General features: G+C 42.4%; 1 protein-coding gene across 1 annotated transcript in view; it reads right to left on the bottom strand.

Moving 5' to 3' along the window:
* Positions 1–317: 317 nt before the first annotated feature.
* The window catches only part of LOC143808658 (adhesion G protein-coupled receptor F5-like), a 128838-nt gene continuing 112455 nt past the window's right edge, over positions 318–16700 (bottom strand). The window contains exons 15-18 of the mRNA XM_077291548.1: positions 15126–15167; positions 8583–8648; positions 6202–6265; positions 318–633 (exon numbers count right to left, since the gene is read on the bottom strand). Coding sequence (XP_077147663.1) covers positions 560–633; positions 6202–6265; positions 8583–8648; positions 15126–15167 — 246 coding nt within the window. The 3' untranslated portion in view covers positions 318–559. The remainder of the gene's footprint in view (positions 634–6201; positions 6266–8582; positions 8649–15125; positions 15168–16700) is intronic.

Genomic DNA, 16700 nt, shown 5'->3' with positions numbered 1-16700 from the left:
AGTATTTCTTTTTCCGAATCTGCTGACAGCTTCCCTTTAACAGCTGCAATGTATACAAATAAGACTATGGGGCCGAATTGTCATTGCTTTTCTGCCTTTTTTTCTGGAGTAAAAATGGATTTAATAATTACTTTTTTTAGTTGCGCATTTTTGAATTTGCAATTTTTTTTTATAACATTACTTGGTTTTGTACTTTTAGTTTTTTTGTTGGTGTTCAGCTTTAAGACTAATACACAGTTTGTGACTTTTTGAAATGTCGCAATGTTTTTGGCATAATTGTAATCTAGTCCTCTAGCGGAGCACAAAGTCTGTCTAACTCTGTCTAACTCGTTTCTGACATTTTAAAGCTTGTTGAAAGAATTCTGTGACTTTTCATTAAAAAAAAGTGCAAAACAGAAAAAAACAATACCTCTTTGAATTTCCGCGAATTCATCAAACACTGTCCTCATATTTTAATTAACTTGGTGCAAAATCCAACAGTGCAAAATGAAGAAAAGGTAAAAAAAAAGACTTAACCCCCCCCCCCCCCCGCAAATATAGGAATTGGGGTCCATGTGTCCTAAGAAAGCACAGAATACGAGTCTGTTGAGGCGTCGTTGGATGAGGACTGCGCCGAGTATAAGTCATAGCCACCTGGAAAAGGAAAAAAAGAAACTCGTCATAAAAGTACAACAATTAAAAATAAAGCAAAATCATTGCTGATAACGTAATTTCTGCGGCTCATACATTAGCATTGACCACTGTTTTCAATAATAATGTCAAATTATAATCACAACGTGAATTTCCGACAGTTAGAGATAGTGAGCGACCATGTGACGAAGGTTCGGGCTGACAGCGGAAATACTCCGACTGTGACCGGAGGGGAAGCTAAAGCTGAGACAAGTGTGGAATGGAGATCATGCCTCAGGCAGAGCGGGGTGAGGTGCAGCAGCAGTGACGGCATTCTGGGGGCTGGTACCTGACGTTACATGGGGTTTTCCAGAAATATTTTTTTTTTTTTGTTAAATTGAATATGTGTACAAATAAAAACAAATACATTATGCCCTTCTCTTTAAATCTAATGCTTTCCCTTTAAATCTGACATGTGAAATTCTCTTTTTCAATAACTTTCAACAAATATTCAGTTTAGGACAGGGCACCCACGGTTTCTATCTAAAAATCTATTTGTAATCTCATCTATCTATCTATCTATCTATCTATCTATCTATCTATCTATCTATCTATCTATCTATCTATCTATCTATCTATCTATCTATCTATCTATCTATCTATCCATCCACCCACATAAAATACTTATCACTTGTGGTAAATACCATACATTTAAAAGCATTGTTCACTTTATCCTTACTTTAACAGATGTGCAGGGGACCTGATGTTATGGTGCATGCTAATATAGGACTATTACAGGTTCTTCTCCTTAGGGCTCATACTCACTTGCAAGCAAAACGGACGAGTGCAATCCTCTGTCTGTCATGGAAATCCAAGTTGCTGATTGGTCATGGCAAAACACCCACGACCATTGCCACGACCAATCAGCGACGGCCATAGTCTGGCAGCGAAATGGCCGCTGCTTTACTGCCCTGCAGTCAGCGCTGAGCGCTCACACAGGGTTAATGCCAGCGTTAACGGACCGCGGTGTTACGCACTCCGTTAATGCAGCTATTAACCCTGTGTGACCAACTTTTTACTATTGACGCTGCGTATGCAGCATCAATAGTAAAAAGATCTAATGTTACACATAAGAATAATTAAAAAAAAAGGTTATTCTCACCTTCCGAGGTCGGACGCTGTCCTTGGCAGTGCAAGCGGCAGGTTCCGGTGCCAAGGACCTGCCATGACGTCACGGTCATGTCACCGCGATGTCATCACAGGTCCTGCGCTCATACCAACCCTGGGACCGGAAGCTGCCGCGTGCACCGCACACAGGCGCCAGGACTTCAAGGGGCCTTCGGAAGGTGAGAATATGTTTATTTTTTATTTTAAGTCTTTTTTAACCACGCATATAGTGCCCACATTGCTATATACTATGTGGGCTGTGTTACATACTGCGTGGGCTCTGTTATATACTACATCTCTGTGCTATATACTATGTAGCTGGGAAATATACAACGTGACTGTGCAATATGCTACGTGGCTGTGCAATATACTACGTGACTGTCCAATATACTACGTGGCTGTGCAATATACTACGTGGCTGTGTCGGTTCTGTCATATACTATGTTGACAATGCAATATACTACGTGCCTCTAAAATATACTACGTGGCTATGTTATATAGTACATGGCTCTGCTATATACTACGTCGCTGACCAATATACTACATACCTGTGCAATACACTACGTGACTGTGTTATATACTACGTGTCTGTGCAATATACTACGTGTCTGTGTTATATACTACATGGCTGTGCAATATACTATGTGTGTGTGCAATATACTACGTGGCTCTACAATATACTACGTGGCTATGTTATATACTACGTGGCTGTGCTATATACTACGTGGCTGACCAATATACTAAATACCTGTGCAACACACTACGTGGCTATGTTATATACTACGTGGCTGTGTTATATACTACATAGCTCTGCTATATACTACGTACGCTGTGTTACATACTACGTAGCTCTGTTATATACTACGTAGCTATGTTATATACTATGTCGGTTGTGTTATATACTACGTCACTGTGCAATATAGTACGTAGCCCGTGCTATATACTACCTACATATTCTAGAATACCCGATACGTTAGAATCGGGCCACCATCTAGTATATATATATATGTCAGTGAGACACATATATACTGTACATATATATATATATATATATATATATATATATATATATATATATATATATATATATACAGTACCTTGCGAAAGTATTCAGCCCCCTGGAACTTTTCAACTTTTTCCCACATATCATGCTTCAAACATAAAGATACCAAATGTAAATTTTTGGTGAAGAATCAACAACAAGTGGAACACAATTGTGAAGTTGAATGAAATTTATTGGTTATTTTAATTTTTTGTGGAAATTCAAAAACTGAAAAGTGGGGCGTGCAATATTATTTGGCCCCTTTAACTTAATATTTTGTTGCGCCACCTTTTGCTGCGATTACAGCTGCAAGTCGCTTGGGGCATGTCTCTATCAGTTTTGTACTGAGACTGAAATTCTTGCCCATTCTTCCTTGGCAAACAGCTCGAGCTCAGTGAGGTTTGATGGAGATCGTTTGTGAACAGCAGTTTTCAGCTCTTTCCACAGATTCTCGATTGGATTGTGGTCTGGACTGTGACTTGGCCATTCTAACACCTGGATATGTTTATTTGTGAACCATTCCATTGTAGATTTTGCTTTATGTTTGGGATCATTGTCTTGTTCGAAGACAAATCTCTGTCCCAGTCTCAGGTCTTTTACAGACTCCAAAAGGTTTTCCTCAAGAATGGTCCTGTATTTGGCTCCATCCATCTTCCCATCAATTTTAACCATCTTCCCTGTCCCTGCTGAAGAAAATCAGGCCCAAACCATGATGCTGCCACCACCATGTTTGACAGTGGGGATGGTGTGTTCAGGGTGATGAGCTGTGTTGCCTTTACGCCAAACATATCGTTTGGCATTGTTGCCAAAAAGTTCGATTTTGGTTTCATCTGACCAGAGCACCTTCTTCCACATGTTTGGTGTGTCTCCCAGGTGGCTTGATGCAAACTTTAAACAACACTTTTTGTGGATATCTTCTTGCCACTCTTCCATAAAGGCCAGATTTGTGCAGTGTACGACTGATTGTTGTCCTATGGACAGACTGTCCCACCTCAGCTGTAGATCTCTGCAGTTCATCCAGAGTGATCATGGGCCTCTTGGCTGCATCTCTGATCAGTCTTCTCCTTGTTTGAGATGAAAGTTTAGAGGGACGGCCGGGTCTTGGTAGATTTGCAGTGGTATGATACTCCTTCCATTTCAATACGATCTCTTGCACAGTGCTTCTTGGGATGTTTAAAGCTTTGGAAATCATTTTGTATCCAAATCTGGCTTTAAACTTCTCCACAACAGTATCACGGACCTGCCTGTTGTGTTCCTTGGTCTTCATGATGCTCTCTGTGCTTCAAAAAGATCCCTGAGACTATCACAGAGCAGGTGCATTTATACGGAGACTTGATTACACACAGGTGGATATTTATCATCATTAGGCATTTAGGACAACATTGGATCATTCAGAGATCCACAATGAACTTCTGGAGTGAGTTCGCTGCACTGAAAGTAAAGGGGCCGAATAATATTGCACGCCCCACTTTTCAGTTTTTGAATTTCCACAAAAATGTAAAATAACCAATAAATGTATTCACCTTCACAATTGTGTTCCACTTGTTGATTCTTCACCAAAAATTTACATTTGGTATCTTTATGTTTTGAAGCATGATATGTGGGAAAAGGTTGAAAAGTTCCAGGGGGCTGAACACTTTTGCAAGGCACTATATATATATATATATATATATATATATATATATATATATATATATATATATATATATAGTATATATGTGTCTCACTGATATATATATATATATATATATATATGCAGCATCAATAGTAAAAAGATATAATGTTAAAAATAATAATAAAAAAAATCATGATATTCTCACCTTCCGGCGGCATTGCAGCCTTCCCGATCCTCGCGATGCTCCCGTTCCCAGTGATGCCTTGCGACAATGACCCCAGATGATGTAGCATCACGCGAGACCGCACGTCATCTCAGGTCATTGTCGCAAGGCATCACTGGGAACGGGAGCTGCCGGTAGCATCGCTAAGGCCTGGGCTGGATCCGGGGACCACCAGAAGGTGAGTATATAACTATTTTTTATTTTAATTGTTTTTTAAGGGCCTGAAGGAGAGTCTCCTCTCCTCCACCCTGGGTACCATCTGCACATGATCTATGATGGGCATAGCCCCATGCGGAAAGTAAGCGGATCAATGCATTCCTATGTGTGCGGAATCGCAACAAAGAATGAGTATGCTGCGTAATTTTCCATGATGCAATTCTGCCGCGGAAAAATACGCAGCATTAGCACAGCACTGCAGAATCCCATTGAATTCAACGGGTTGTGTAGTGTATGCGTTTTCCATACAATCTGCAACATGTGCACATAGCCTTAGAGGTCATCTTCCTTACTAATGTACAAGTATTACAGGTTGACCACCTTACTAAAATATATGTTTTACAGATTCTCTTCCTTACTAACGCATAAGTAAAACTGGTTCTCTTACTTATTAATGTATAATTATTACAGGTTCTCCTCTTACTAATTTATAAGTGTTACAGGTCCTCCTCCTTCCTAACGTATAAATAACCTAGTCATATCTGGTGTCTACAAACTCATAATGACCTGGAGAATCACAATGGCAGGTTAGTTTTAGCATTTAGTGAATCTAGCAAAAAAGCCAAACAAAAAACAAGTGTGGGATTGCACTTTTTTTGCAATTTCACTGCACTTGGAATTTTTTTCCCGTTTTCTAGTACACGACATGGTAAAACCAATGGAGTTGTTCAAAAGTACAACTTGTCTGACAAAAAAATAAGCCCTCACATGGCCATATTGATGGAAATTTGAAAAAGTTAAGGCTCCTGGAAGGAGGGGAGCAGAAAAAGGAACACGGAAAAACGAGAAAAGCTCCGTTGGTTAAGGGGTTAAACAAGCTAAATAAATGATCTGTTTTCATAGCCCTTAGAACAAAGTTACCAGGTCATTTTTACTGCACAGTGAACATGGAGAAACATAACCCAAGACGATGGAATTACAGTTTTTTTTATTCCATCGCACTTGACATTTTTTTTCCCTATTTTCCAGTGCATTACATGGTAGAATGAATGATGTCATTGAAAACGTGTTGTGCAAAAAAAACATATAATATCACATGACAAATATCTCGGTGAATTTTTTTTTTTAACAAGGCATAATTCTTGAAAGTGGAACGGAAATCATGAAATCCAGAACACTAAAAATGCCTGCGTCTCCATCCTGCCGATTGCAATAAGGGCTGATATTTGAATTTATTAAGGGGTATTGTATAAACAGTAGATAACGCAGCAGGGGGTTAGGGAAATTTGGAAAATCAAGGACCTGTAGTTTACCTCTTCTGCCACAAACAGACATGCCTCCTAATGGCGTCCTTGTGGATATGACATCTGATTCATTTTTGGTACTAACCTTTTTTGCTGAAGATGCGCCTCCTGTCTGGTTTTGAAACTGCAGTTGAATTCGAGGACGATGTCTATACAAAAAAAATAATAATTAGTCAATGTGTTACTTTTGTCCAATCAGTTGTTATGGGGCATGATTCGCCTGCCCATATGTTCTATTAAGCCGTAGGGGCAGGAGATCCTGGAAGGAGCAGCTTCGGCTCGGGAGGACTTAACATGGCGCTTGTAGGGTTATTGCTGAGGTTGTTAGTTTCCACCATCCAGTGGATAGGTAGTACCTTACTGATTGTTGGGGGTACAACCACTGGCACCCCAAGCAATCCTGAGACTGGGGTAGGCATTCTCCCGCAGTCCCAATGATAATAAATGGAGAGGAGGTCAATATCCATATCTTGGCTATAAACAAGATGGGGTTTCCCGAGTTCCAGAGCCCCCATTTTCAGCAACACTGGGGCTCCCAACACCCAGCGACCAGGAAGTTATAGGAACAGTGTTAACTTATATTTACTACATAAATCCATGACTGCCCAGACTTTTGTATGGCACTATCAGCTGGTCGAAAGGAATCTCAGCAGACATAACCATAAAGATCAGCTGATTTTTTGGGTCATTTCTTTTGAAAAAGGCTTATTTATTTCAGGAAACCCCATCAGAGAGATCTCGTCAGCTCTCCATATACTGCTCTGGCCAAAATTAAGAGACTGCCATGCCTTTATACAAATGCATATAATCGGTTTTGCTAGGTGTGTATTGAACTGTGGTGTACCGTGATAACTTATCCAACAGTTTACTTTCTGTTTCATTGCTTACCGTGCAATTTAATCTTTAAGGCTCATCAAGGCTCCCGTAGTTTCCCATCAGTCTCTGCATTAGCCTTGCCCCCTTCTTCTCCAGCAGCCATTTTGGCCTCGTGGATGCTGACATGCTGATTATGTCTCCCTGATTTTCAGCCCATCTGGTTGTTTACCTCCACATAGCACAGTCGGTGAGTTATTATTTTCCCCTTGTAAGGGTGCGTGCCAACGGTCCGGATTGAAAGCGCTTTGGATGGAGCGGAAAACCCGCTCTGCCCAAAACGCCGCCTTCTTTTGTACGCGCGGTGATCCCGGATGTGTTGCACCGTACCTCAATGCATCGATAGGAAAAGAGTTTAGCTGTCAGTCAACTCGCTTTTCTTATGCACAAAGTTGAGGGTGCCAGAACAGAGACCACCATATCAAGACCCTGTCATGGGCAGCCCAATCTCCAGACCTGAACCCCACTGAAAACCTCAGGAATGCAATCAAGAGGATGATGGATAGTCACAAGCCATCAAACAAAGAAGAACTGCTTACATTATTGTGCCAGAAACAGTGTGAAAGACTGGTGGAAAGCATGCCAAGACGCATGAAAGCTGTGATTAAAAATCATGGTTATTCCACAAAATATTGATTTCTGAACTCTTCCTGAGGTAAAATATTAGTATTGTTGTTTCTAACTCATTATGAGCTTGTTTTCTTTGCATTATTTCAGATCTGAAAGCACTGTGGGGTTTTTTTTAATTTTGACCATTTCTCCTTTTCAGAAAAAAAATACAAATTTATTCCTTGGAAATTCGGAGACATGTTGTCAGAAGTTTATAGAATAAAAGACCAATTTTGCAGTGGTCTCTTAATTTTTGCCAGAGCTGTTTTAGGATATACTGGTATTTTCCAAGATTTACCAACTGTGGATTATCCTTTCTTCGAACTCTCCATTGTGGCATTCCTCCATTCTAGTTCCTGGAAACTTATTTTAGAATAAATTGACAAATAGGTGTTACTAGTAGGGGATGTGTCTCTGAACACTGTCATCCTGACCTGACCAATCGGTGCTGATAGATTCAGACATGTAGAGACACGCCTCTTTGAGATGTCAGTTTATCTCAAAATATCTAAGAGAAGAAGAGGTGACAGAGGTATGGCACATCACAAACTAAAAATTTGATCTTTTTTTATTTAATGGGAATTATTTTTATTTAGTTCACACTTGGCATTTTTTCAGTGTTTTTTTAATGAAAAATTTCAGCTGCGTTTTACGGTACCAGCAAAGTCTATAAGACTTCAGAAATCTCATGCACACAGCTTGTTTTCTTTGTCATCAGTATTTTGTGCTTTGCATGTTTTTGTGGGCAATATGTCAATCATTTCAGTGTTTTTTCAGCATTTTTCATCCATTGACTTGAATGAGTGATGAAAAAAATGCGCCAAAAATGCAGGTATCAGGTTTTGCTGTTTTTTTTAGCCAACTTCTTTACAGCCTGCCATTTAAAGAGATTGCCAGGACTTAAGAATTGATTACTGTCTCATACTGATGGGGTAATAGAAAAACCCCTTTAGCAATTCTGTCTTTATGATACTATTGGCTCACCTGTACTTTGGTACGGAGCGTGCTCCAGTAGGATGTGGAAATGCTGCTTCTCACTGCTTTTCTTACCTAGAAATAATGAAACATGAATATTATTGGGGTTCATGGACGCTACAACATTTTTGCAATCACAAGTTTGAATTCAAATCCCAAAGAGGGGGAGACATATGATCACTATTCAATCCCTATGTCCCCCCACCCCCAATTTAAAATAATAACACCTATGCTCACCATCGGTGCCGACACATTCCAGCTCACCTCTGCTGAAATGGCACCGGAGGTGAGTATAAATGTTATTATTTTATGGGTGGGAAGATAGGAAATGGGTCGTATGAGTAGTGGACAACGCCTTTCACAGGTCTGCTTGAAAATAGCTTGACCTTGGGACTTCGTGGGATGAGCATAATGGTCATTGTTGAGCTTCCCACATGCAGGATCGATGGACCTTGTTGAAGATCAGGACAGGATGCAGGACGTATTCATAACAATGTGATTGACGCTCTACGGACAAGTGCTTGAGTGACGTGCTTGTTTGATTTGTGCACTCTAGTTGTGTGACAAGTGTTTAGATGATATGTGCTTTATACTTGTGACATGTTTGTCTGATATGTGTTCTGTGCTTGTGTGATGCGTGCTGGGTGCTGTGCTTATAAGACGTGCTTGTCTGATGTGTGCTTTCTATGTTTGTGTGTGCTGTGCTTGTGTGCTCTGTGTGTGCACTGTGCTTGTGCGCTCTCTGCGTTTGTGTGCGTTGTGTTTGTGTGTTCTCAGTGTTTGTGTGCTCTCTGTGTTTGTGTGCGCTGTGCTTGTGCGGTTCTTTGCGTTTGTGTGTGCTGTGCTTGTGTGCTCTCTGTGTTTGTGTGCGCTGTGCTTGTGTGCACTGTGCTTGTGCGCTCTCTGCATTTGTGTTCGCTGTGTTTGTGTGCTCTCAGTGTTTGTGTGCGCTGTGCTTGTGTGCGCTCTGCGTTTGTGTGCGCTGTGTTTGTGTGTTCTCAGTGTTTGTATGCTCTCTGTGTTTGTGTGCGCTGTGCTTGTGCGCTCTTTGCATTTGTGTTCGCTGTGTTTGTGTGCTCTCAGTGTTTGTGTGCGCTCTGCGTTTGTGTGCGCTGTGTTTGTGTGCTCTCATTGTTTGTGCGCTCTGTTTGTGTGCGCTGTGTTTGTCCGCTCTCCACGTTTGTGTGCGCTATGCTTCTGTGCGCTGTGCTTGTGTGCTCTCTGTGTGTTCGCTGTGTTTGTGTGCGCTGTGCTTGTGTGCGCTGTGTTTGTGTGCACTGTGTTTGTGTGCTCTCTGTGTTTGTGTGCGGTGTGCTTGTGTACTCTGTATTTGTGTGGGCTATGCTTGTGTACTCTCTGTGTTTGTGTGTGCTGTGCTTGTGCACTGTGTTGTGTGCACTGTGTTTGTGTGCTCTTTCTGTTTGTGTGCGGTGTGCTTGTGTACTCTGTATTTGTGTGGGCTATGCTTGTGTACTCTCTGTGTTTGTGTGTGCTGTGCTTGTGTGCTGTGTTTGTGTGCTCTCTGTTTGTGTGCACTGTGTTTGTGTACTCTGTGTGTGCGTTGTGTTTGTGTGTGCTGTGCTTGTGTACTCTGTATTTGTGTGGGCTATGCTTGTGTACTCTCTATGTTTGTGTGTGCTGTGCTTGTGCTCTGTGTTTGTGTGCGCTCTGTGTTTGTGTGCACTGTGTTTGTGTACTCTCTGTGTGTGCGTTGTGTTTGTGTGCGGTGTGCTTGTGTACTCTGTATTTGTGTGGGCTATGCTTGTGTACTCTGTGTGTGCACTGTGCTTGTGCGCTGTGTTTGTGTGCTCTCTGTGTTTGTGTGCGCTGTGCTTGTGAGCTCTCTGTGTGTGCGCTGTGCTTGTGCGATCTTTGCATTTGGGTGTGCTGTGCTTGTGTGCTCTCTGTGTTTGTGTGCTTTCTGTGTTTGTATGTGCTATGCTTGTGCGAACTATGCGTTTGTGTGATCTGTGCTTGTCTAACATTTTTTGTGTTTTTGCATACCTCCCAACTTTGGAAGAAGAGAAAGAGGCCAAGGTCCGCGGCAAATTTTAGGCCACATCTCTGACCACACTCATTTCATAACTAGTCACACCCATATCCACGTACCAACCACACCGATTTAGCACTGCTGATCACACGGTTTCATAAACAATAATTATAAGCAAAAAAATATGGCCACATATGATGCTGAATACTGTATAATGGTCCCACATGATGTTCAATATGGTATAACGGCCACACATGATGCTCAATACTGTATAACGGCCCCACATGATGCTCAATACTGTATAATGGCCCCACATGATGGTAAATATTGTATAATGGCTACACATGATGCTCAATACTGTATAATGGCCACCCAGTGCTCCATACTGTATAATAGCGACACAGTGCTCCAACTGTATAATGGCCACACATAATGCTCCATTCTGTATAATGGCCACACATGATACTCAATACTGTATAATGGCCACACATGATGCTCAATACTGTATAATGGCCACACATGATGCTCAATATTGTATAATGGACACACAGTGCTCCATACTGTTTAATGGCCACACATGATGCTCAATACTGTATAATGGCCCCACATGATGATCAATACTGTATAATGGCCCCACATGATGCTCCATAGTGTATAATGACCACACAGTGTTCCATACTGTATAATGGCCACACAGCGCTCCATACTGTATAATGGCCACATATGATGCTCAATAATGTATAATGGCCCCACATGATGCTCCATAATGTATAATGGCCCCACATGATGCCCAATACTGTATAATGGCCACACATGATGCTCCATACTGTATAATGGCCACACATGATGCTCAATACTGTATAACGGCCCCACATGATGCTCAATACTGTATAATGGCCCCACATGATGGTAAATATTGTATAATGGCCACACATGATGCTCAATACTGTATAATGGCCACACATGATGCTCAATACTGTATAATGGCCACATAAGATGCTAAATACTGTATAATGGACACACAGTGCTCCATACTGTATAATGGCCACACATGATGCTCAATACTGTATAATGGCCACAAATGATGCTCAATACTGTATAATGGCATCACATGATGCTCAATACTGTATAATGGCCCTACATGATGCGGCCACACAGTGCTCCATACTGTATAATGGCCACACAGCGCTCCATACTGTATAATGGCCACACATGATGCTCAATAATGTATAATGGCCCCACATGATGCTCCATAATGTATAATGGCCCCACATGATGCCCAATACTGTATAATGGCCACACAGTACTCCATACTGTATAAGGGCCACACAGTGCTCCATACTGTATAAGGGCCACACATGATGCTCAATACTGTATAATGGCCACACATGATGCTCAATACTGTATAATGGCCACACAGTGCTCCATACTATATAATGGCCACATATGATATTGCGTACAGTATAATGGCCACACATAGTTACTCCTACACACGCGGCTCTGCTCCGTACACCTTGCACACATGGCTCCGCTCCATACACCTCGTACAAACATGGCTCCACTCCATACACCTCGTACACACACGGCTCCGCTCCGTACAACTCGTACACACACGGCTCCGCTCCGTACACCTCGTACACACGTGACTGCAGTCTGTCCACCTCATACACACCTGGCTTAACTCCGTACACCTCGTACATACATGGTTCCGCTCCAAACACCTCGTAGACTCACTGCTTTGTTCCATACACCTTGTACACACCCGGCTCCAGTCCATACTCCTTGCACACATGGCTCCGCTCTGTACACCTCGTACACACACGGCACCGCTCCGTACACCTCGCACACACCCGGCTCTGCTCTATACACCTCATACACACACGGCTCTGCTACATCCACACTGTAAACCCCTCCAGACCCCACACATAAGCTTACCCTCATCCAGCACCATGACAGCATGGCAGAGTCCTGCAATACACGGAGGCCCTTGATCATGTGACTCTTGACTCTTCCCCTCCTGTGACCTAATCACAGGTCCTGTGCGCACAGAGCAGCGGCAGCCATATATGTGGTGTGCGGCTCTCTGCGAGTGGAGGGATGTGGCTCTGCAGAGCGGGACAAGTACGGTCCCACCCGTGATCGTGGGGCAGTCTCTCAAAATCGGGACAGCCCCGCGGGATACGGGACGATTGGGAGGTGTGGTTTTTGTGTGACATGTGCTTGTGTGAAGTATGTTCTGTGCTTTTGTGATGGTCACTTGGTCTGATGTTTGCACTGTGCTTGTGTGACCTGTAGCTGTTTGATATGCCTTATGTGTTCTGTGTGCTTCTGTGATGAGTGCTTGTCTGTTGTCTATCATGTGCACTATGCTAGAATGATGTCTGGTGGTCTAATATGTTTTAGGCCTCCTTCATATGTCCGGATATTACCGGTACTAGAAAAAACATACCAGTGCTGTCAGTGTGTACCAGCCACCCCTCATTGAATTTAACTCTGAACTCCTTGTGAATGAACCCCCACCAGGTATCATAAGTGACTTATTGAGGTCAGAGAGTGACTCAGGGCCATGTGCCAGCAAGATACCTAGAATGACAGAGTTCCTTCTTTATTTTATGAACGTTAATTAGGCTTATTAAAAGTGAAATTATCCCAGTACGAGAGTCTGTGTGATACCACCGCCCCATGTTCTTCATATCCCTCTTTTTATGCAACTTTGAAGTGATGAGTCCTCAAAGGCTTTTGGATGATGTTATATTTGTTCCATGTTACAACATTAATACAGAGACTCATGAACTGATATTTCACTGTTAGCATTTTTGAGTCCTTCTCTTCTACGTTGTGTAGACAAAGTAGGAAGTTCCAGATGCATAAAGGAAATGCATGCTTTTAAAGTAGGTGAACATGTAATACCCAAAGATGTCTTGTATGGGCCTTTAAGATGTAGCAGAGCTGTCAGCTGCCTTATTATGTTCGCATTGTGGTAATATTTCCCTTTTCAGGTATTGTAGAGGGTGATGTACTTATGTTCTGTCATTAAAGGTAGCTAATAGTGATGAGCGAGTATACTCATTGCTCTGGTTTTCCCGCGCATGCTCGGGTGACCTCCAAGTATTTATGACTGATTTAGTTTTCATCGCCTCAGCTGAATGATTTACATCCATTAGCCAGCTTGATTACATGTGGGGATTCCCTAGCAACCAGGCAACCCCCACATGTGCTCAGGCTGGCTAATAGCTGTAAATCATTCAGCTGCAGGGATGAAAACTAAATCTCTGAGCAGTCATAAATCACACCTCCCATCCGTCCCGGATCCAGCGGGACTGTCCCAATTTTGACAGTCAGCCCCGCGATCACGGGCGGGACATTAGTTGTCCCGCACTGGTTGGGAGGTGTGTATTAATATCACCCGTTCAGCTCCCTGAGTCCCTGCACCTGCAGAGCAGCACACCACATATTGGCTTCTCTGTGCGCACACAGACCTGTGATGAGGTCACAGGATGGAAGGAGTCAGGGGTCACATGATCGGGAGGACCTCTGTGTAGACGACTCTGCTGGTTGTCATGGCGCTGGACGAGGGTAAGTATGTGTGAGGTCAGGAGGTGTTTACAGTGTGGATGTAGCAGAGCAGTGTGTGTACGAGGTGTATGGATTGGAGCAGCGTGCGAAAGGTGTATGGAGCGGAGTTGTGTGTGTATGAGGTGTATGGATCGGAGCAGTGTGTGAAAGGTGTATGGAGCGGAGCCATGTGTGTAAGAGGTGTACGGAGCGGAGCAGCGTGTGAAAGGTGTATGGAGCGGAGCCGTGTGTGTAAGAGGTGTATGGAGCGGAGCAGCGTGTGAAAGGTGTATGGAGCGGAGCCGTGTGTGTAAGAGGTGTATGGAGCGGAGCAGCGTGTGAAAGGTGTATGGAGCGGAGCCGTGTGTGTAAGAGGTGTATGGAGCGGAGCAGCGTGTGAAAGGTGTATGGAGCGGAGCCGTGTGTGTAAGAGGTGTATGGAGCGGAGCAGCGTGTGAAAGGTGTATGGAGCGGAGTCGTGTGTGTATGAGGTGTACGGAGCGGAGCTGCATGTGTACGAGGTGTACGCAGCAGACATGTGCTTGTGTGATGTGTGCTCAGTGCTTGTGTGACATGTGCTTATGTGATGTGTGCTCAGTGCTTGTGTGACATGTGCTTGTGTACTCACTGTGTGATGTGTGCTCTGTGCTCGTGTGACATGTGCTTGTGTATTCACTGTGTGATGTGTGCTCTGTGCTCGTGTGACATGTGCTTGTGTACTCAGTGCTCGTGTGATGTGTGCACTGTGCTTGTTACGTGTCTGTGTGTGATGTGTGCTCCGTGCTTGTTACGTGTCTGTGTGTGATGTGTGCTCCGTGCTTGTTACGTGTCTGTGTGTGATGTGTGCTCTGTGCTTGTGTGACATGCTCGTATGATGTGTGCACTGTGCTTGCTACGTGTCTGTGTTTGATGTGTGCACTGTGCTTGTGTGACATGCTCTTGTCTGATACGTGCTCTGTGCTCGTGTGATGTTTGCTCGTCTGATGTGTCTGACTGTCACTACTTACGTTCTGGTCCAAAAAGACAGTAGATATCAAAATGAACAAACCCTGAAATAAAATGAAAATATGAGTAGGGCTGGCATTGCATTCACTTTATGTGCAATTTATATGAAAATAAATCAGATTTCCAATGCCCTGAAAGTATAGGTTCTCTATGGAACAATATATATTGATTTACACCAATTTTGGGCTAATATGGAATTTTTTAGCTCATTGCATTCCCATTTCTCTTCAGGATCTGTACAGAACTGATGCAACTTATATCCTGGGAAGTACAATTGGTATTTTTCAGGAATTCCCTAGAAGACTTGAAGATTTTTTTCCCAGCAGACAATTATGCATAAATAGCTTGCTATCACCCCCTGAAGCCTCACTATAGTGTTTTTTTTCCTTCTAAATTCCTTCTTATCTATTGGATCTTGTGAATGGAATTTAATGGCTAAATGCCAGCATCAGTTACCAGATCTTCAACAACAGTGAACATCTTGATGCTGACTGCTGTCCGGACCTTGTGAGTGGAGCAAGAAGAGGTAAGTAATGGATGGGTTTGAGAAGGAACCCATTTTCGGTTATGTATTAATTTTTGGGTCTGCTCAAGATCAGAATTTTTTAGGCGTCTGTTATGCAGTCTGTAATAATTTTAGGGATCTGGTCTGAGTTCTGTATTACGGTTTAGGTATGGCCCGATTATTTTAGAGGTCTGGTCGAGGTCATTATATTCTTTTTTTTAGGGTCTGCTCTGCAGTCTGAAATTTTTTAGAGGTCTGAGGTCTGTATTAAGATTCGGGTTTGGTCTGAAGTCTACATTTATTTAAGAGTCAAGCCTGAGGGTTAAATTAATTTATTGGTCTGGTTTGGGGTTTGACCTGATTTTGAGGTCTAAGGAGTGGGCAGCAGATAGGCTGAAGTATTTCCAAGCTATCTTTCTCAGTGCATGTATTGCGAAGTTGTACAATGTGGTGCAAAACATCGGTGATAATATGAAAATCGCTAAACAAAAGTGTATATCAATATTCGGCCATAAGAATCTAGAACTAACGGACAAAAACCCCAACAAAACATGTAATTTTATTAGATATGCATTAACAATATTAAAAAAAAAACTAAACAAAAGGCACCCAAAAATATCTATATGGGTAGAGTCTGGTGTATGTACTCTCAAACATACGGTATATAGGACATAAAGGTTGGGGGGCAAAAGGTCAAAAGATGGAAGTTAAGAGGTACATAACCCCAATCTCAATCTCACTAAATTAGCAATAATGACATATGAGATAGTAAATGCACAAATGCTAATAAAGACTATTATTATCATCCCTTGCTAGGTAGATAGGGCTAGAGATGTCAAGCAAACACTTCACAAAATACTTTCCCTACTTTGGCCTAATACATGACCCTGCCTTGCTGCGGATGTTGTCACCCTAATGGAGACATATGATATGGTGGTCCTGCTTGTGTGTTAGCTGCAACAAAAGACTAATGGAAAAAAATGTGCCAAAAAAGTTAAAGTATATGCAAATAACAACATCCATAAATTATCTAATGCTGCATAGGCATGCATCTAATATTAAATATGCATGC

The sequence above is a fragment of the Ranitomeya variabilis genome, chromosome 2 (genome assembly GCF_051348905.1).
Source record: "Ranitomeya variabilis isolate aRanVar5 chromosome 2, aRanVar5.hap1, whole genome shotgun sequence".
Classification (NCBI taxonomy): Eukaryota; Metazoa; Chordata; class Amphibia; order Anura; family Dendrobatidae; genus Ranitomeya; species Ranitomeya variabilis.
Note: the sequence above shows the minus strand (reverse complement) of the source record. Positions and strands in the feature narration are given on the sequence as shown.